General features: G+C 41.6%; 2 protein-coding genes across 8 annotated transcripts in view; one reads left to right on the forward strand and one right to left on the reverse strand.

Annotated features, from left to right (window-relative positions):
* SHISAL1 (shisa like 1) overlaps window positions 1-22,142 on the reverse strand; it is a 401,371-nt gene that overhangs the window by 139,658 nt on the left and 239,571 nt on the right. The window lies entirely within an intron of this gene.
* The window catches only part of MTA1 (metastasis associated 1), a 116,173-nt gene that overhangs the window by 35,665 nt on the left and 58,366 nt on the right, over window positions 1-22,142 (forward strand). For 4 of the 6 annotated variants that reach the window (XM_060253893.1, XM_060253895.1, XM_060253896.1 and 1 more), the window contains 9 exons: window positions 1,351-1,453; window positions 3,913-4,012; window positions 5,941-6,129; window positions 8,515-8,589; window positions 11,291-11,349; window positions 14,174-14,286; window positions 16,745-16,896; window positions 21,272-21,461; window positions 21,732-21,821. In XM_060253893.1, the coding sequence (XP_060109876.1) occupies window positions 1,351-1,453; window positions 3,913-4,012; window positions 5,941-6,129; window positions 8,515-8,589; window positions 11,291-11,349; window positions 14,174-14,286; window positions 16,745-16,896; window positions 21,272-21,461; window positions 21,732-21,821 (1,071 nt within the window). Of the gene's footprint in view, window positions 1-1,350; window positions 1,454-3,912; window positions 4,013-5,940; window positions 6,130-8,514; window positions 8,590-11,290; window positions 11,350-14,173; window positions 14,287-16,744; window positions 16,897-21,271; window positions 21,826-22,142 lie in introns of those variants that run through there. The other 2 variants (XR_009556184.1, XM_060253897.1) reach the window with 2 other exon arrangements.

The following is a 22,142-nucleotide window of genomic DNA, read 5'->3' on the forward strand; positions in this document are numbered from 1 at the left end:
TCCAGCAGCTGCAAATGGAGGAGTGCGGAATCAAATCTGATTCTGCCAGATAAGACTCCACACACTTAACCACTACACCAAACTGGCTCTCAGAATCTAAGCATAGATTCTAAGCATACATGGCAACACTAATTGTTCCTGTAGCCCTAAAACCATTGTAAATTTTGATTAAATTGGTTGTAAGGAAAAGAGGTTGATAGATAATGTAGCACTGAAGGTGTTTCTGGGGAATCCATTGTGTGGCCTTAAAGGATTAGGGGAAAGGTAAAGAGGACAAAGGAAATGACAATTCCTAGCGCTTAAGCAAACTAAGAGTCATAAAAGGGAACAAAAGAAGGTTGCAAATGAAAATGTACAAACCTGTTGTGAAGAAAATGGATGTACAGGACGGTCCAGAGAACAGGAGGAGAAAGACGCACAGCAGCACTCAGACACAGCTAGGATGAAAGGAAAGTGGGGCAAAAACTGAGACTGGTTTTAAGTCTCTGAGGGTCTGTGAGGTCACAGTGGCAGAATGTGGATGGTGCAAACAAAAATGTAAAATATTATGGGCTTTTAGGGGCATACTTATACTGTAAATTTGCTGGAAGCAGGCTAGCCAGTGCACTCCAAAGCCAGGACTGGATTGGTCAATTTGGATTTTAACTGCTAGGTGAGGAAAGAGTAGAATAGGAAAAATGGCACACACAAAAAAGGGATAGATCAAGATGGGTAGCTGTGTTAGTCTATCTGTAAAAGCAGAAAACAGTAAGAGTCCAGTAGTACCTTAAAGACTAACAAAATTTGGGTGTGAGCTTTCGTGAGTCACCAAACACTATTGTCATTTTTCCTCATTATACCTGCACTTTGTATCATGCCTAATACACAATGCACATTTGGAAGCAGTAATCCTAGTCCTAGTATATGGTACCATCATTCACACTATGTAATCTGCTTTGAGTCTCAGCAAGAAAGGCATGCCTTAAATAAACTAAATCAAGCAAACATGTCCCTCCATGTGTGTTCTGCTTAAGGGATAGCCTGCCAATGATTATTGATGGCAGTTTTATTTAGTGACATGTTTTGGGCCCCATTTTTTTGGAATGGATCAAATGGTTTCTTTTGAGAGGAGGGAGCTGTTGCATGGGGTGACCCTGAATTGCTGTACGATGGACATGAAGTTCTTGGGCCCCCTCCCATGTTTCTGTATTTTGTATACTGTGGGTGATGGATTCTACTAGAGAAGCAGAATAATGGATCATTTCAATGATGAATGCAACATTTAAAGTATTTTCTAAACGATATTGAGTGAGCCTCAAACAACCATGTTGAGTTTTTTGCTAAAATATTTTTTATTTGATTCATTTCTAGGTGAGGATGATGGCAGAGACCAGTCCGACCTTGAAACTAAAGTTTGGGGAGCATTTAATCCACTAATAGACAAACAAATAGACCAGTTTCTTGTAGTAGCACGGTAAGGAAAAAGATCTGCTAGTTTTGTTTCAAGCTGCTGATTTTTTTTTTTGTTAGCTATTCTACCAAAAAGATATTTTCTCTGTCTCAGGAAGGAAGTTTTGTTTGCTGTTCCACTTGCCTTCACTTCAGGGTAGTTTCAATGTCAATCCATAGTATTGTAGGCAGTTCCTTGGTAATAATTTAACTTGCTAAAGCATGCTTTTCAGGCACTCCACGTTTTCTACTAACTTCTCCCACTTACTGCTCCTTCAAAGTCTTATTGAATTGAAATGAATTTCAAAAGCATGATGGGTAGTATATATATGGATGCATTTTCTCTAGTCAGTGGATTGCCACAGGAGGTGGTGCCACAGGAGGTGGTGGCGGCCACAAGTATAGCCACCTTCAAGAAGGTTTTAGATAAATATATGGAGCACAGGTCCATCAGTGGCTATTAGCCACAGTGTATGTGTGTATATAAATTTTTTTGCCACTGTGTGACACAGAGTGTTGGACTTGATGGGCCGTTGGCCTGATCCAACATGGCTTCTCTTATGTTCTTATTGTAGGAATCATAGCCAGAATATGCCAAAGGTGCTTTGTTAAAGGTAGCAGATTTCCCAATTTCAGTTTGCTGTGCTGAAAAACACCCCCCCCCCCCAATTCTGTGTGGAAATCTCTGTGATAGGAGATTGTTCTCATTACTATAGTAAGACTGTCCTGGCCCCTATTTGTTGGAACAAGCTCCCAGTAGAGATCAGGGCCCTGTGGAGCTTGATGCAGTTCCACAGGGACTGTGAAATGGAGCTGTCCCACCAAGCTTTTGACTGAGGCGGTGGACAAAACATCATATGGCCTCTTTGCTTCAGACAGCCCTTGCTTTTGGTCTATAAGATTACTGTTGCCTGTGTTCTGGCCCATCCTGGTATTTTAGTTAATTTAGTTAGGAGCGTCAAACTCATTTGCTATGAGGGCTGAATCTGACATAAATGAGACCTTGTCGGGCCAGGCCATATTGGGCTGGGTCGGGTCATGTTGGACTGGGCCATGTTTGTACCTATTTAAGATTAGGTAGTAGAGACATAAATGTTATAAAGGACAGACAGAAACAATTAAATTAAAAAAAAAACCTTAACGCATGCTTAAAACATTAGCAGTCATTGGTCTTAAATGTGCTTTCTTTGCAGCTCTCCCGTGGGATCTGGTTCTTTGCTTCCTTCCCCAGGGGATGAGGGGGAGGAGCCTCAGCTAATAGAAGGTAGAGAGGCTTGGCTCAGTAGCTCTGCTGTGCGATTGAGAGAGCCTGACAAAGCATGCTATCCCTCCTCCCCTTCCTCTCCAAGGGAGGCGCATCAGCCAATTGAGAAAATATAGGTTTTGCTCTGTAGTTCCTGTGCGATTGAGCAAATCTTGCAAAGCAAGCTGTTATGCAGAAGGAAGTAAGAGAGAGGAAGTAGGAAGCAGATGACAGCCAGTTGCTTGAGGATCTGATAGAAGCCCTCCGGGGGCCTGATTTGGCCCCTAGACCGCATGTCTGACACCCCTGATTTGGAGGTTATTTGGTTTATTTTGTGAATAGTTCCAATAAAAGTGGAGAACACTAAAGATTAGACTGGATAACCCTTGGTGTACCTCCAGTTCTCCATGTATGCCAGCCATTACTTCCGTGGAGATGACTGCCCAGGGATACTGAATGTAACAGGAGTCTCAGCTAAAGCTGAGTTCCATATGATTGGCATTCTAGAGTTCCAGGACAATTCAAGGAGCATATACACTTTAGTCTATATAGTCTATTTACCAACTGCTCATATAATCGGTCAGGAGGTGCAAGATCCAGTTTGCTTCATAAGGAAGCCCCCATGATCCTGACCTGGCAGTACTCCAACTTCAGAACATGTGACGGGTAGAGAACACAGCTCTAGAGCAGTGCAGCAGAAAGACTGATCAGATTGCTTTTGAAGTGAATGGGTTTAGGTAAATAGGGAATTGTGCAACTTTCACAAGCATAGAAGAATACTTAGGACTGGGGCTCACTTTGTAGCAGGAGCTCCTTTGCATATCAGGCCACACACTCCTGCTGTAGCCAATCCTGCAAGAGCTTACAGTAGGCCCTGTAAAAAGTTTGCCATGAAAACGCCGTGATGCAACGTCACCCCTGAGATGGAAACGACTGGTGCTTGCACAGGGGGACTACCTTTACCTTTTTAAGCTGTTGGAGGATTGGCTACATCTGGGGTGTGTGGCCTAATATGCACAGGAGCTCCTGCTATGAAGTGAGCCCTGCTTAAGGCAGACCAGTTTACATGCTGAAGATTATATTCTAGAGGGAAGAAGAACTCCTCTTACCTTTCTGCCTGCAATAAATTACTCAAAGGAACATAAATAGCAGTCTTATTTTTGCTAAAGACATGTTTTCTTTGCAGATTTTATCTCTTGGTTTTGCTTTTAAATAGAAAATTGATTTTGCTCTCTTCTTAGATCTGTCGGTACATTTGCTCGTGCTCTAGATTGCAGCAGTTCTGTTCGGCAGCCAAGTTTACACATGAGTGCTGCAGCGGCCTCTAGAGATATCACACTGGTAAGAGGTTGTTTATGTACTTCATTTATAGCATGCCTTTCTCGCTGAGACTCAAGTTGGATTATAAAATATAAAACACAGTGCAAGCAGAGGGGTTAAGACATAATCAATGCAGTAGGACTAGGATTACAGAGCAGAAAACAAATCAGACAAACAAACAAACCTAACGAAGGCATGACATATCATAATACAGAAAGTGGTTTACAAAGATCGAGTTGTTCAAGCAGGCCTTAGATGCTTGACGGAAAGACGGCTGCCACCGGACATCACATAGAATGCCGGTGATCACTGTTTGGAAATTTAATGCTACCTATAATGTATGGATGCAGCACTATGTAATGGTTTTAAAAATTGTAATATGTTTTTTAAAAACTGAAAAATGTAAATTATGGTTTTATATGTTTTATTGGTTTAGCTGTGTGGATATGATGTTGTGAGCCGCCCTGAGTCCGCTTGCAGAGAGGGCGGGATATAAGTCGAACGTAATAAATAAATAAAGGTGGACGATGCAGTAAAAGTAAAGTGATTACCTACAGTAAAAGCATTGCAATAGACTATAATCCTATTCCTTTGTAAAAGTGACCTCCTGAACCATTCCATTACAGCCCCCTTTAAAAAAAAAAAAAAAACGCTCTCCTGAACATTTCTGTTTTGCACATTCTGTGAAATAGTGCAAACACAATGAGCCAAGCTGTTGTGGTGAAACACAGCAGGAGACAGATGATCCTGCAGCCCTTAAGGGCTTTGTAGGCCATCAGTGCTGTGAATTGGTACATGGTCTTAGATGAAATGCAGTACCTTTGCTGTGTGTGGTGAAGAGAGGAGAACATCAGAATGATGAATGGTTTAGGAGATGTGATTATCTTTAGTTCTCAAATTTTAAAGCATAAGTAGCTACATTTCACAGGGGTGGTGTGTATGTGTTTGTATTTGTGTATGTGTGTATAATTGAGAGGTTCTGTATTAAGGCAACTTCACACTGTGGATTTGGGGTTGACATAAACCCATGATAAAATGCCCTGCCTTCTCATTTGCCTGCTCACTTAAATGCATTTTTATTCTGGAAATTGTGCCTGAGATACCCCAAGGCCTCTGAAGTAGATGTGATTTATTAGTATGAGAAAATGGAAAGTTTTTCCTGTGCCAGAAAAAAAAAAATTGCTAATATACCAATGATAAGCCTTCTCTGATAGTGGAAGTTCAGTTTGAAATGCATGCAAATGTAAATAAATATATTTTTTTAGAAAAATAAATTATTTGTAACTATTATGGTTTTGAAGTTTGTGTTCCATGCTCACAAGCTTGGGTGTCTCCCAGGGGATATTTTAACCTTGCGGTGACAGAAAACACCTTTGCGAAGAGCTACACACAGATGTTCTGATCAACTAGTGTGTCTCAGAATGGTCATATCGTGGATTCATTTATGGCTCAAACCAGGGCTTTTTTTGAGCAGGAACACACAGGAACGCAGTTCTGGCTGGCTTGGTGTCAGGGGTGTGTGGCCTAATATGCAAATGAGTTCCTGCTGGGCTTTCTCTACAAAAATAGCGCTGGCTCAAACCAATACAAGCCGTCAGGAATGTTCCTGTGATCAGCAGGGCCTGTTTATAAGTGAACTTTAACTGTTTCAGCTGAAACTACCAGAGAAAGAAGGCCAAAATATTGGTCAAGTTTTCACAGGCATACAAAGGCCCAATATTTGACAGTGTAAAAGCAGTCACTGAAAAGCATTCTCTTGTTTTAAGCTATCACATTGGGCTTTACAGCCACATATTTTAAGGTAGGGCATATTCTAGAATGTAACCGTTTGTATATAGCCCGTCTAAGTTCTGCGCTAGAGCCATTTGATTTTTAAATGTTTCTCCACATTGTAAACTTTTTTTACACTTAACAATATTTGGTTTCCCCCCCCCCCCGCCCCCATTTAGTTCCATGCCATGGACACTTTGCACAAAAATGTCTATGACATATCCAAGGCGATCTCTGCACTTGTGCCCCAGGGTGGGCCTGTCTTGTGCAGGGATGAGATGGAGGAGTGGTCGGCATCTGAGGCAAATCTCTTTGAAGAAGCCTTGGAAAAATATGGAAAAGACTTCACTGATATCCAGCAAGACTTTGTAAGTAGGCACATTCAGAAAATAATGGACAGTGTTATATCGTCTATTGTATTATTGCAAATTAGAGTTTGATCGTATCTCTATATCATGTTTTGTTGGTTGTAAGGAAAATATTATTTATTAGCCTGAGCAAGTGTCTTCATCATCTTGGTACCTGTCCAGTCCTTCATGGATTCTGCGCATTCACAGACCAACTGTGAAGAGTTTTTTTCAAGCTCCCAAGAAGCTTAGCCTGCTCCTTCTCCATGCTGAGGGTGGGCCTTTTTGAAGCTGAGGAAGGAGCACCCCTCCCTCAGCTTTTTGTCTGCTCTCCCCAAGAGAAGTCGCTTCCCTTGAAGCTTGTTGGTAAGAACATCCCGGCCAAGTGTCCTCTCATTGGAAAATTAGTCGCCTTATATCTCCTTGTTGGGGAGACCCCATAAGCACCAATGAGAGGCCCTCAGGAGTTGACTTGCCACATAAATCCTTGAAGACAGCTAATAGAATACAAACAGGCTTTGATAGTCGTGCAAACCTGTTGTTTAAATGGGGCAAAATACTGGGGGCGGGAGGAGAACTCTTGCAGCTTGCTGAAAAGCATAACGGGTGTGCAAGAAAATTGCTTTTTCCCCGCTCTATTGTAGCCTCTGGTGACCATTATAGTCAATAGGCCCCATAGGCTATAATGGATAATCAATCTGGGGAAATCTGGGGCTCTGTGGAGGGTTGCTTTTTCAGGTAGAAGCACCACATTTTTTGGCATAGCTGCTGGTGCCTCTCCTCAAAAACTTCCCCAAATTTAAAAAAAGATAGGTCCAAGGGGTCCAATTCTCTGGAGCCCATCCATCCTCCATTGTTTCAATTCGAATGAAGGGGGAAAAATACCTTGTGAACAGAGAGCAGAAGTCTTTCCTTTTAAAAATTTGTGCACCAGTGCCCCCTAGCGCAGCTTGGTGGGAACTGTGATCCAGGCAATACTGGACCCATTGACTTTCCTGTCAAGGATGTCTTGTTAGAAGTCACAACAGGCCCTTGGCTCAGGCCTGTTTCCATTCCACTTTTAGCATGACGGATCAAAAGCCTTCATAGAACTCAACAGGAAGGGTGTCCTTTCCTATTCTAGTACCCCACATCCAGTTCCTTAGTGGTTGATTCCTTCTTGGGAAGAGGTAAGGGTTCTCAATATTCTGTGGTGTGGTACCTATCCTGGATGTAAGGGAGCTAAACAAGTTCTTGTTCATAAGAAGTTCATAATGGTAGCTGTTTCTGATGTACTTCCTCCTTTATGCTCTGGTGTCTGGTTAGTCAACCTAGACCTATTAGGTGCCTACTTTCATGTCAAAATTAGGCAAAGTTGGCAAAAGGTATCTACAATACATGGTTTTGCCATGGTTGAGCTTGCAGTGGCCCCTAGAGTTTGCACCAAGGTAGTTGCCATAGTGATAGTCTACCTACAGAGACTTGGTTACAAAATACACCCATGCTTAGATTATTGGCTCATAGTAGTCAACCCAAGAGACAAAGTCCTGTCAGATATCCAATTAATTCTCATCATACTTTAGGCACCTAAAAAGGTCACATCTGTATCTGAAGGGGACAGTCAAATGCAGCCCCTCTCAGATCCTGTTTAGCAAGTAATCTTGAATGTCTGAAAGCCATCTACCAGGTGCTCTTATGCCGTTTGATTGAAATGGTTTTCAGCTTGGGCCCACCAGAAAGGATTGCACCCAATATCCTGCCCTCTAGGGAATATCTTGGACTGCCTCCTGCAACTGGTGCAATGTGGGCTCTCCCACACTTTGGTCAAGGTACATCTGGCAGCCGTAATTGTTTCAATCTTTATTCAATTAAAGCTCACAACTTGTCTTTCTTGTCTGGTAAGTCAGCTCGCTATTCTCTGTGTGGGATTGTACAGAGGTACCTTGATGATGAAAACATGGTTGCAATTACCTGTAACTTTTGTTCATCTAATGGCCACTAGTGCAGTCACACATCCCTCCATCCTGTTCTGCTGTGAGTTATTTTTTTGTTAAAATGCTACATGCCATATGCTTCTCCAGCAGTGACACAGAGGGACTGAAGAAGGGGCACTGCTTCTTCCCTTTAATGGCAAAATGGTGGGAACTCGGTGTGGGAAAGGGGGAAGGTGCACACTAACTTTCTTGGAGCTTGAGAGAAACTCTTGTAGTAGGACTGCATAAGCATAGAACCCATGTGTGACTGCACAGGTGACCAGAAATTACATGTAAGTGCATCTGTGTTTTGTTCATTTCATGCCTGACATTGCCCAGGACTAGTTTGTACTTGGAAACTTTCCAGTCCTGACCATGATTATATGCTCAGTTCTTCTAGTCTCTTCTTGGGGTATCTTGTAGATTTGTAATACTCTTTTTTTTGTGTTCTAAGCTTCCATGGAAGTCCTTAACCAGCATAATTGAGTATTACTATATGTGGAAAACAACAGACCGCTATGTTCAACAGGTAACAGCAATACAGTGTGATTTCAAGGAATCGCTCTTGTATCGAACTTCTGTTGGGACAACTTAGGTGGTGGGACATTTAATGCTGTATGTTCAGAGTCACTGTCTCTCTGGATGATCTGGAACTTGTGCTCCTTTTCTTGCAGACATCTATGATTGACAGAAGGAAAGGGGGGAATCTCAGGATTGAATGGTAACGGGTAGCTATTTAGCTTGCATTTGGAAAAAGTATAGCTGGGACCATGATGGTTTCTACTCAGGGATGGACTTGTGTGGTTTTCCCATTACTTATGCAGCTGCAGTGGCAATGGGGCATCCACATGGCAGGTTTTGCTACCAAGGAAAGGGACTAGAGATTTTTTTTTTTAATGTAAGCTGGGGATTAAGATTGTTACAGTACGGTTAAAATTGTTACAGTAGTGTAATGATATAACAATATTCTAGAGCAGTTTTTTTTAAAAAGCACCTGGTGGCAGTGGAGATGACTTTTGTGGGATCAGTGTCGGGGAAGCAGTTGCCATGCGATAGGAAAATCTTAATTTTTCCACCCTCACTGCAGCCATCTGGGCTTTACTGTGATCTTCCCTAAAACTTTACAGCAAAGCAGGTTTGCAAATGATTGGAGAAAAGCCTGCAAAACCCCTGAGAGTGCACGAATGCACCATGATCCTGTGGAGAATTTCCCAACAGCATTGAAATCTGTGCAGATAACTCTGCAGAAATAGTCCACCTTACAGGCCACCTTCTTCTTTGGTGAAATTTAAAACTAATATGTTCACTGTGGGTTAAATTATCTCCTTTACCCTTCTTTCTGTAATTGAGACATTGCTACAGAGTTTGATGTTTTATTTATTAATTCCATTTATGGTCTGCCCTTCACACAAAGAATCAATGTGGATTATAAAAATTTAAAACAACGATGTGGTAAATACAATGAAAACTAGCCAGAACATTTCCACTTATGTGGAAATGTTGTAATTTCCTCTTTATGCCCTTCTGAACTGTTTCATTTTTTCCCCATCCTTTGGAATGATAGTAGTGTCAGAGTGTTCCTGGCTTTATCAGGCATGCCATTCCACAACGCACAATGCTTGATTATGGGCAGCTGTGATAGGGTGAGGCCCCATTTCTCCTTAAGAGAGGCCAGTGGCAGCTGATGGAATATTGGAGAGATAACTGAAAAACAGCAGTTAATTTAGGAGTTAGGAGTTGGCAATGAGGAAGTGAAGAGAGGAGCAGCGTCGGATAGGATCCTGAATAGGGAAGTGGAACTAGTAGCCTTCTCTGAGGGAAATAGCTCCTAGGAAAGTGGGGTGATCCCTGTCAAGTCTTAAAGAAGGAAAATTGGACCCTGTGTGTATATTCCTGCCTTCACAGACTTTAGCAGTGTTGTGTCAGATAAACTTGTTCCTGTTTATCTGAGGAGTGACTACCAAGTGATCTCACTCAAGGGTTACACACACCTGTTGGGAGAACAAAACAGCTACATTTTTTCATCAAACTATCTGTGATGTATAGTTATACAATGTTTCCCTCATTCCTGTTGCCTTTTTACCTACTAAACCTCCCTGATAGTCTGACTTGACCATTTCCCCATAAAAATGAAATAAACAATGTATGTGTTGTGAATTAATAACAGCTTCTTGTGTGCCGTAATAAGACATATACCAACAGAAAGTTGTTCAATTCCTCAGCATCCTAAAATGGGTTTATATGTATACATCTAGGCTTGTCAATCCCCAGGTCCCAATGGGGGTTCCCCTGCTTTCCCAGGCTCCTTCCTGCTCCCAGTCAGCTGGCCGGCGGGGGGAAGCCCTGCCCCCACAGCCACCATATGCCTTTCCTCCTCCGGAGGCTTCAGGCTCGGCTTGGAAAGGCTTCCTCTTGTGTCTGTGTTTTTAAGGTTGAATGGATGGTGTGTCTGTGTCTTTAAGACTGAATGCAGGCAGGGGGGGGGGGAGTAGGCAGAAGAACATGGTTTCTCCCAGTGGCTGTGGTTGCACAATCTTTTCAGAGGTCCTTTGCATAGGAAAGGTAAACTTGAACCTTTGGTTGCTCTGTGTTGCTTTGAAAAAGTTGGAAGTTCAGCAACTCGTGAGTAGAGATGCTAATCCCCTGCTTCAGAGTCGTCAGAAATGGGGGGGGGGGGATGTCTGCTGGGCAATTCATTATTCCCTATGGAGATCGATTCTCATAGGGTATAATGGAAAATTGATCTGGGGGTATCTGGGGCTCTGGAGGGGCTGTTTTGTGAGATAGAGGCACCAGATTTTCAGCATAGCATCTGATGACTCTCCTCAAAATGCTCTCCAAGTTTTAAAAAGATTGGACCAATTCTAAGAGTCCTGAAAGATGTTGCCCCATCCTTCATTATTTCTAATTTAGGGAAGGCATTTAAAAGGTGTGTGGTTCCTTTAAATGTGATGGCCAGAATTCCCTTTGGAGTTCAATTGTGCTTGTCACAACTTTGCTTATGGCTCCACCCCCAATGTCTCCTGGCTCCATCCCCAGAGCCCCCAGATATTTCTTTAATTGGACTTGGCAACCCTATATACATCTGCGGAGTGGACAGAGAAAAAAAGAAGGGGGAAAAAAACATTCTTTTTTGCTACAATAGATTGTGGTGGTTCCTGCTGAGAGATGCTTTTAACGTTATTATAGATGACGTTCTTACTTGTTCTGTTTTTGTATTTTGTTCTAAGAAACGGTTGAAAGCTGCTGAAGCAGAAAGCAAGCTAAAGCAAGTATATATTCCTAACTAGTAAGTACTTCTACTGTCAGTTTTATTTATTTGGTGTAGCTGAGTGAAAACACAATCTTTGACCGCAGTAGGAACATATAGAAGTATTCAATAGATAAGCTGGAGATTAAGGCACATGAATAATAATAACAATAACATACTACTTATATACTAGTAAGAGGAGAAGGGGACCTTTATTTTAGCAGATATCTGCTTATTGTTGTTTATTTATATAATGTGATTTTTATCCCACCGTCCCCTGCAAGTGGAGTACAATGCAGCAGCAAAACATATAAAAACAAGTTCATATAATTTAAAATCTAAAAACCCCAGTTAAACTACATGATGGTAACATATAGGCCCAAGAGATATAACTGTGTGTGACCCTAGACAGGGCCATCAAGATAATGGACCCCAGTCCCCAAACAGTAATACAAGATTGGTATCATAATTCAGATGGCTGGATGAGGAGGCTGCTTATAGAGCAGGGGAGGCCAGATGTGGTGAGGCATCTGCCGCTTCAACCAAAGGCCTGGAGGAAAGTTTGTTTTACAGGCCCTGAGCAATTGTAATTGTCTACAATTTAAATAGTTTCAAGACTCCGAACTGGAGGTGCAGATATCAGAGAAACTGAGGAGAAAATTTCCCCACCCCTCAATATTTCCCTCAGTATGGCCGAGGACCTGCCTACCTTAGGGACCGCCTCTCCCCGTACGAACCCCAGTGAGCACTGAGGTCAGCAGGGAAGAACCTGCTGACTATCCCCGGGCCAAAAGAGGTAAGACTCCAAAGTACCCGTACTCGGGCCTTTTCAGTTCTGGCCCCACAGCTGTGGAACCAGCTCCCAGAGGAAATGCGGGCCCTGCGGGACATTGAACAATTCCGCAGGGCCTGCAAAACCACTCTGTTCCAAATGGCCTTCACCAGCTGATACTACTAAATTGCCAATTAAACTTACTGATGGAATAGCACTAAATGTATTAATGTGTTTTTAGAATTTTATGGATTTAATTAACTGTTTTTAAATGTTATTTATTATACAATGTATGTATCGAATTTTATGCTGTTAGCCGCCCTGAGCTGCTTGGTCGGGGAGGGCGGGATACAAATAAAATGTATCTATCTATCTATTCAAGAGTCTTACACTACAATCCTAAGCCAATTGATTTATAAGGGTGCAACTATTTAAGATGGCACTGTTAGCTACCTTAAGCCAGTCTCTTTAGAGGCAGTATGCAAATGTTCTAAATAAATACAATAAACATTGGAAATTTTGGGAATATTTGTCTTAGAAGGATGTGTGAAATGCTTTTAAAGGCAAAGATTCAAAAAAAATGGTATGCTTACCTGTGTAGATTGAGAAGTTAATATCGAGCTTGTATAGCTGATGTTCTGTTATAGCTTTATAGTTTGTATTTCAGATCTTTGTCTGTATTGGTTATAGTTTTATATTTTTAATCAAAAATAAAATAAAAACGTGTTTAGCCTCGCTGTGGCCCCTAGCCACAGTTTTCGCTATCTGTAGATGAAGACCATGGGGGGGGGGTGGCTAATAGCATCTAGATATCACACACATAATGGTGACACTACATTAGAACTCCCTAGATGATCTTATTTTAATTGTGTTTGTTATTATACAAAACCATCTGCAAAATAGAAAATGTACTATATAAATACCTATTAGTACAAATTTAAGATACAGACTATACATACCAATAATTTCATCCAGTTATATCTAACAGCAACATATATAATGTACAACCTTATCCTGGTTGCCAGTATTGTAAGGAGGCTTGTTTGGAGATAATTACTCCGTTGCTGAATAAAATTCCTGGTTACACAAATAAAGCCAAGCCCGGTTGCCTTTTATCTGATAGGAATCCCAAGATCACTCACCAAGTTGCTAGATTTTGTGTAATGATACTTAGGTCATGGAAACTGTACTTTAATGGGGTTCCAATTTTAATTTAATTTTGTATATCTTATGTTTTGTATAATTTTAATATATATATATACCTATACATATATGGCTGGTCTAGTGACCTTAATCTATCTATCAATCTTATCCTGAACTTTATTATTCCAGAATTTGAGCATTTGTTGAGAAATAGTATCGTGATATTTCTTTAAGATTCAAAGGTAGTAGATAACCTGTCATGCTACGATCTCTCCTGTGACCATAACTTCTAAGTGTTGGGCAACTTTAAAAGATGTTGATAGCTTTATTTGTCTTACACCTCCAGTATGAACATATATATGAACATATGAAGCTGCCTTATACTGAATCAGACCTTTGGTCCATCAAAGTCAGTATTTTCTTCTCAGACTGGCAGCGGCTCTCCAGGGTCTCAAGCTGAGGTTTTTCCACACCTATTTGCCTGGACCCTTTTTTGGAGATGCCGGGGATTGAACCTGGGACCTTCCGCTCCCCAAGCAGACGCTCCACCACTGAGCCACTGTCCATACATAAAGAGCTAGAATAATAGTGCAGTCCTAAATGGAATTACACCCTTCTAAAACCATTGAAGTCAATGGGTGTGTATTTGTTTAAGATTGCATTACAAATTTCCAACAGACATTATGCTGTGAGAAACCAGTGAAATTGTATTGCTGCTAAAACTGTCCTCCAAGTCCACCAGTATTAATTGTTTTTAATGATGGGTTAATCCAAATGGAATTCCAAGCCTCAGCAGGAACATTTTTGTTACATTATCCCTTCCAGAACTTCTTTCTAGACCATCAAACCAGCATAGAGTTGAGCAATTAGAATTTATTAAAAAGAATTCTGGAAATTCTGGTGTCATATTAATCTGATTAATTTTTTCCCTTTTTGTTTTGTGTGAAGTAACAAGCCAAACCCCAACAAGATCAATGTCAATGTGAAGCCTGGAATGGTAAATGGTACAGGAACGCAGGCCCAGAACATGGGAGCAGGACGAGCTTGTGAAAGCTGCTATAGTAAGTGACTTATGAATGCAGCTTATTTGTTCAAGAACAGAGAAAAAAGGCTTTGATGTTATTGGGGAAGGAGTTCATCCACTTGTCTGAATCTTTAAAAAAAGATAGAGAGAGACAGACAGACAGACAGACAGATAGATGTTGGACTTCCCCTGTACATGTCTAAGCTCCCAAAGGCAGCAACATTGGCTGTTTGTGCCTAGAACAAGCAGAAAGACCCTACTCAGGTAAACTTTAGAAGGAACATAGGAAATGCTGTTCATCCTCCTGTAGAATCCCAATGGAAGAAGACCTGGTATGTATGAATCCTTCTCATGACAGTATACTGAAGAGCCCTTATTTTGTTACAATTTAGAATGGTGAGCAACTTCGGTTTCAAATCGATGGCTCCTGAATGAAGTCAAGGCACTAATTTTGGCATGATTTCCTCCTTTCTAGAGGTATAGCTCAGCCTTTCTTCTGGGAAGGTTATGATCTCCAGCCACAAATGATACATTTTTTAAAATCGGCACAGTGAAGACAAGTAATCAGGAAAACAGTTTAAGACAAATCAAACATGCACAGACTTCTTAAAACTTCAGAAAATGAACTTCACATTCCTATAAGTATTGGCCTTTATTTCTTGCAGCATCCTTCAGTTGTTCTTCCCCGCTCATTTTTTTTTGAGGAGCTGCTGTGGATGCCTAAAATCCAGTAAATTCAGCTCTCATTTTCTATCCAGGTTTCCTCCTTCCATGTCCATGGCAGGAAGTGAAACGACTTCCCATCATCATAGCATTTCCCAGCCCATCTTGTCTCGAGATGGTATAAAAGGCAAAGGTGTATACCTGTACACATACAATTATTATTGTATGTGCAGGCAGCTAGTCCACTTTAAAGCTTTTAAAGCATTTGCAGGGCTGTTTATTTAGAAAATATCTGTGTGGCCTTATAGTGTGCCTCTCCAGGAAACCTGTGTGAAGAGGCTTTACATTACAGTATCTCAAGGTAGCTGATCCAAAAAAAACCCAATAGGAACTGTAGCAGAGTCACTGCTGGATTCTTGGTCTTACTAGCTGATCATTTATTTTTCAGGGAAATAGTAAAAGGCAATGAGCTGAAATTATGGCTGTCACTGTAGAGATGGAAACAGCAAACGGGGGAAGGAGGAACCCGAGAATCAAATCAGGAATCAAGAAAGGTTGAACAGCGAAAAAATAAAACAAAATGTGTATGACAAAATACATCTTTTTTATCTATTTATTGCAATAAAGAGACAGATAAATAGATGTATTGTGTTATATACAACCTTCTGTTTGTTTATTTATTTATTCATTTATTTATTTAGACCGAGTGGGCTCAGGGCATATCACATCATAGGTTCTCGAGCCATCAAGCTCATTACAGGAATCAAGAAATAGATACATTCATACAGTATTTAAGAACAATACTTTAAAAAGTTAAATGATATAATTTAAAACAGGTAGCACTGGTAATAGAAATCTGCAGAGCTGGTGCGACTAGGTCCCTAAGTCTTCTTCATCTGGGCTGAAGGAAGATGGAAGGCTTCAGCAAGGGAGGCCAGCTTTATTGGATGCCCACCTCCTCACCCAAAGGTTCCTGTCACTGTAGAGATACTATTAACTTATTCAAACAGACTGCCAAAACTGCCACTGCCACATCTCCATAGCAAATGTGAAGGGGTCATAAGAACATAAGAGAAGCCATGTTGGATCAGGCCAATCATCTTCCAGTGGGGCACAGTTCTATAAATAACAATGGAAGGGATGTTTGCTTCCCTTTCCCCTGCCTACCTCTTACCACTGTGACATTGTGAAACGATGGCTATCTTGTTGAATGTCTGTGAGAGTATCATCGAATAGTCTTCATAGCATTACAATATGGAGTCTGCATGTACAGTTCTCATTACTATTTTTCCTTTGCAAAACCAGCAGTCCTTTAGGGGTAGAAAAAAGGTAGCTGGGCACATGCAGTAGCACTGCCCTGTCGTCACCATAACACAGCACTGCAGTGGCTGCCACAGCTCTGAGGATGGGCCATAGCACTGGATCAAAACTGCACATACCACATCTCCATACAGCCACAGGAAGGACCTTCTATGCAGTTGGTTTTTCATGTGATTATTCACCACGGAGCAATTACAAATCGCTACAGGCATGCCGACAAATTTAGTGTAAAATTTGCAGGAAAAGTTCCCATCGTTATGATGCGCAGATGCATGATATTTTCTAAATATTATATGAAAATGAACGTTAAAGTGTTCGTTTCTGAAAATGGGAAATTACTGTTCTGATACAAATGTGTGCTTTCACTGTGTAAGGGCTTCTATATAAATACTGTTTACTTGGGCAAATAGATTGATTCTCCTTTTTGTGATGGCAAAAATCCTCAGTAGAGAGGGAATCTGGAAGAAAAACCACATTGAATAAGTATGTATTTCTACCTTTACTCTTCATAGCGGCACAGTCTTACCAGTGGTATTCTTGGGGTCCCCCTAACATGCAGTGTCGTCTTTGTGCCTCTTGCTGGACATACTGGAAGAAATATGGTGGCTTGAAAATGCCAACACGACTCGATGGAGAGCGGCCAGGACCAAATCGCAACAACATGGTACGTAATCTCCCCAAATTCAGTGAGTTGGCCCCTGCCTTGCCTTTGTTCCTCAGCAGCAGTTCCTGTGTCTTTGTCAAGAGGCAACTCTGCTCTCATGGAGTGAGGTACAAGTTATCATAGTACTGCTGCCCATTAAATCTCCTGCCAAAAAGATGGCAGTTCTAGCATTTTATGAATTATCTCTCCCTAGCCCCAAATTTTCCTTAGCAACCTTCCTTCTTTATCTCCAAGCCTCTGCCAAATACTCTTTTCCTGTCTTTCCATCATACTATCTTATTTGGCCGGAGGAGTAGCTGCCTTCATTTGAGGAAATCAAAATAATATTGTTGTGGCACCTTAACGTATATCGTGGCATACAATTTTGTGAGTCAGAGAATATTATTGCATTCAGTTTGCAGAGATTTCCAAAGCTGGTGGGTGTGTGGAGGGGAATATTATAGTAAGAGATCAGAAGTCCCAGTTCCTCAGAAGAATGATCAACTCAGAGTGGGTGGAATCCACTCTCAAATACTGATGATTCTGAATAGAGTTTATAAAGAGCTAACCATCCCAAGTTGAGTCCACATCGAATAATATCACATTTGCCTATGAATCCCAGTTCAGTAGCTTGTCACTGGAGTCTCCTTTTTCTGGTGACTACTGCAGTGTATAAGTCTGTTATTGAATAGCCAGGGAGACTGAAATGCTCCCTTGTGACTTTTTAAGGGTTTCCAATTTAACATTCAATTTGAGCCCATTTATTCTCTATCTAGTCTGACCCATGTAAAGAGGCAGAAGGGCACCACTGGCACATTATAGCATATATCACATTAGAGCAGGGGTCCTCAAACTTTTTAAATAGGGGGCCAGTTCACTGTCCCTCAGACTGTTGGAGGGCCGGACTGCTGTTACTGTACAAGGCCACGGGCCGTCAGTTCTCCGTCTTCTGCATCTCTCTCCCTTCCCCACACCACCCACCCCGGCCTGGGAACTCACCTCACCTCGGTATTACCTCACACTCTGTCTCCGCTGCCTCAGCCCAGTGCCGGAAGTGTGCGTTGCTAACGTGAGTTTAGGTGGAACGTCACTTCCGGTCTGATTTTGCCATAACCCGGCGGGCTGCATAAACGTCCTCAGCGGGCCGCATCTGGCCCATGGGCCGTAGTTTGAGGACCCCTGCATTAGAGGCTGTGCAACTAAAAGAGTGCTTGATGATGTTGAGTCCTGCGATTGCCTCACTTGGGCAGATATGAGGACAGAGTGGCTGCAACTTCTGTTGCAAGAGCTACACCCTGGGCTTGTATTTTTGTTGTTGCTGATGAACTTACATGAAACCATTAGGAGAGAACAACAGGAGATCTGAAGTGAGGTGCTACCAGTATGCAGATGGCACTTAGCTCCATATCTCCTTAACAGATAATTAGCTGAGTCTGTGGAATTCCTGAACAGATACCTAAGGCAGGTAATAGGATGGATAAAGGCCAATAAGAACATAAGAGAAGCCATGTTGGATCAGGCCAATGGCCCATCGAGTCCAACAGTCTGTGTCACACAGTAGCCAAAAAAAAACCCCAAGTGGCATCAGGAGGTTCACAAGTGGGGCTAGAAGCCCTTCTACTTTGCCCCCCCCCCAAAAAAGCACCAAGAATACAGAGTATCACTGCCCCAGACAGTTCCAACAATATGCTGTTGGCTGAGGATCCCCCCCTCCTGGTCCCCTTTGTAAGGAAGGAAAGCTCCAGAGCTTTATTTGCCCAGTTCCCTGGATTCCATGGAGAAATACAAAGAAAGCACCTACACAGATTGGCAGTAACTCTCCAGGGTCTCTGGTAGAGGTCTTTCACATCTTTCACATCTTGTGGGTGCTGCTGGGTCTTGTCCTGTAGTTGAAGGTTCTGGTCTCCTGTGGCTTTTCCTTGAGTAGTGTGCTCCAGCCATGATATCCATGCTGTGATTGTATCCAGGTTAAATTACTGTAATGCATTACTGTGCAGGGATGCCTATGAAAACTGTCTGGAAAGTTTTCTGGTCTAAACTGCAACAGCAGGCACAATTTCTGGACACAGTTTTGAGTGCTGGCCAGGCAGTGGCACATGCTCTGATGGGACTAGATTGGGGTCAGACAGAGATGGAGGAAGAGGAAAATGGAAGCTGTAAGTGTCAAGCATCGGTATTTCGAATAACCAAGCACTTGTTTAATACAGGCTTGTTTTATTTGATAATCCGGTGCTCTCCCAAGGTCCGATACCTTGGAAGTGATACAAAGTTTCACACGGTACAGATTCTTAAAGACTACTTCAAAAGCAATAGGAGAGATAGCTTCAAACCATAACATATAGATGTGAATTGCAACAGATGTTCAGAGGGTACTACATAATACTATTAGGTGGTTTCAACTTCTCCCAGTTCCCAGGCATTCCTGTCTGCCTGATAAGATGTGTGAATGGGAACTGTTCAGGGGAGGCGCCTTTCTTCTATCATCAAAGTTACTTGCATATTCTAAATATTCTACCCAGGGGTGAGAAGGGAAGGAGAGGAAAGAAGTAAGAGGGTGGGGGGATTAACCAAGCCTTGAAATGCAACTATCAGCAGGAAGAATTGTAAGGCAGAGAGGAAGTGGCTCCCATTACCTATACTAATTTAATACACAGAGATATCGTGCTTGACAGTAAGCAGTAATTTCCCAAGTGTTCCTTCTGCACCACTAGACTGACTACCTGGTGCCTCCCTTTCCCCCTCTCTCTTCTTTCCACCTGTCTATCTTCCCATCCACCTAGCAGTTCCTGCTCAGCTCAGATGCTGCCCACTAGCTTGTTTGCCTGAACACTGCAACCATAGTTCCTTCTTTTGCCTGCTGCCTTGGTGGAGTGGTTCATTCCCCATCTCTCCGTCATTATACTCTCTTCACAACACAAAAAATGCAGTCCTCAGTTCCCTAGGGGGATGTGCACATGTTCACAACTTTCCCTAGACATCTTCACAATCCACTTGGGGGATCTTCACAATCCCCCTCAAAAAAGGCTGAATGAAATAGAGCATGTTGCTGGTTTCTCAGTTACTTTTCCCCTGTCCCATAGTAATTTGTCTTTTGTTGAGTCTTGGCAGGGAGAGATACTTAGTTGGGGGCAACCGTGTGTAGACTTGTCCAAAAGTACAGAATTGTAGTGCTACTCTGGAGTGTGGTATGTGTGGCCCCAGCAAGGCATCGAGCCTTGCTGCAGTGTGTATTTTGCAAAGGAAATGTACCCATGTCAGATATTTTGCTGTGGCACTCACTAATACAGACTCAAGCAGTCGCAGAGTTTTGGATTATCCTTTTGACTAAACCATATACCCTGTCCTGGAAACTAGACTTTCTGAATTAATTATGTAATAATCTCCCTCCACCCACCCCATGCCCCCAACGCAGTGGTAATCACTCCATGGCTCATAGAGTGCCATGCAATTTATATTCAGGTATAGAAATGAAGTAAATACAATATTTCCCAAACATAATCCTTATCCTTGGATTCTAGCAAAATGCATAGATAGAAAAATATCTCAAATATTTTTAATTTAAGCTTTCTAACAAGGTCTAATATCATTTTAAAAATCCCTTTTTTGTATATATTAACAGAGAATTTGGTTAACTTTTAATGTTTAACATATGCATTGTTAGTAGGTAGGTAGATATGAATTGCTGGTATGTCTAATAATAAACTATCTATTTGTAACAATCCAAAAAGAACAGAAGATTGTATTTTATCATTAAATTTATCATTCTATTATATTGCAAACAATGCAAATTTCTCTATAAATGTATTACCAGAGGATTCTGGCTTTCCATAAATTGTTAGCTTAGAGAGAAGAGCAAAGTTCCAGTCATGCTTATAAGCCAGGGCTTTTTTTGTAGCAGGAACTCCTTTGCATATAGGCCACACACCCCTTTGCATATTAGGCCATATTAGGCCACACACCCCTGATGCAACCAATCCTCCAAGAGTTTACAGGGCTCATAGTACAGGGCCTACTGTAAGCTCCAGGAGGATTGGCTACATCGGGGGTATGTGGCCTGATATGCAAATGAGTTCCGGCTAAAAAAGCGCCCTGCTTATAGCAGTGCATTAAAGATTTTTTTTTTTGTGGGGGAGGGTTCTTTCAGTGTGCAGCAGTGGAAATATGGGCACAAATAATCAGGCCCAGTAAAAGTTCTAAAGTATTGTCTATAACAACATGTTTAAAGGCTTATCAGAGTACCCATGAATTTTCCGTTGAGCAGTAGTTTTTCCAGTTGTTCAGAGACAGCAAGTATGTGATGAACTGTTAAATTCTAGAGCGTGTACATCTGAGTGCTTTCCTGTCCTTACAAGAATGTTCTGCAGATCAAACTCTGTCACAAATTTGTCTTCTTTAGAGCCCTCATGGTGCACCCCTACGGAATGGCGGGAGTCCAAAGTTTGCCATGAAAACTCGACAAGCTTTTTATCTACACACAACAAAGATGACCAGGCTTGCCAGGCGACTATGTAGGGACATCTTGCGTCCTTGGCATGCAGCACGACTTCCTTACATGCCTATCAATAGTGCAGCAATCAAAGCAGAATGTGAGTCTTTACTGAACTGCATAGTGCTGTTAACCTTTCAAGCGGGCTAGATGTGAGGTGGAATGTTCTGAACAGTTACTTTGATTAATGCTTAAAACTATACATAGAATGATCAGAATTATCACTGAATATTATGTTTTTGTGTGTTTCATTATGCAATATGTTTAACATTGAAACACCCATAAGAGGATGGCTCTAGCAGTATTTTTTTCTGTTGCTATGTAAATGACATATGCTCTGTTACAGTATTATGTATTCCCATATTCTCAGGCACAGCTCGTTTACCAGAAACCTCCGAAAATCCGTTGTTGTTAAAGCAAGTTGTTAGAAAACCTTTAGAAGCAGTGCTTCGGTATCTAGGTAAATACAATTCTGTACCATCCGCTTATTTTTCCTGTGCTTAACTTGTCATTAGTCTGCAGTAATTCTACAGGTGTAAATAGTCAAGATGGCTGGTTTTTGACGTGTTGTATTATTATTATGAAACCTGAAAATTGCATTTGTCAAAAAATCAAGACAGTTTGATTATCAGTGTGAAATCTGGAATAGGGAATCTCTTTGTTTCAGCCTGTGAAGATCCTTGTAATGTTGTCTACTCCAGAAGCACAGTCAGTGCTGCTCCGTAGTTCTCTTTGATGTGTCTGATTTTGTAATTTTATATGTACACACACACACACACAC

Source organism: Heteronotia binoei, chromosome 14 (assembly GCF_032191835.1).
Source record: "Heteronotia binoei isolate CCM8104 ecotype False Entrance Well chromosome 14, APGP_CSIRO_Hbin_v1, whole genome shotgun sequence".
Classification (NCBI taxonomy): Eukaryota; Metazoa; Chordata; class Lepidosauria; order Squamata; family Gekkonidae; genus Heteronotia; species Heteronotia binoei.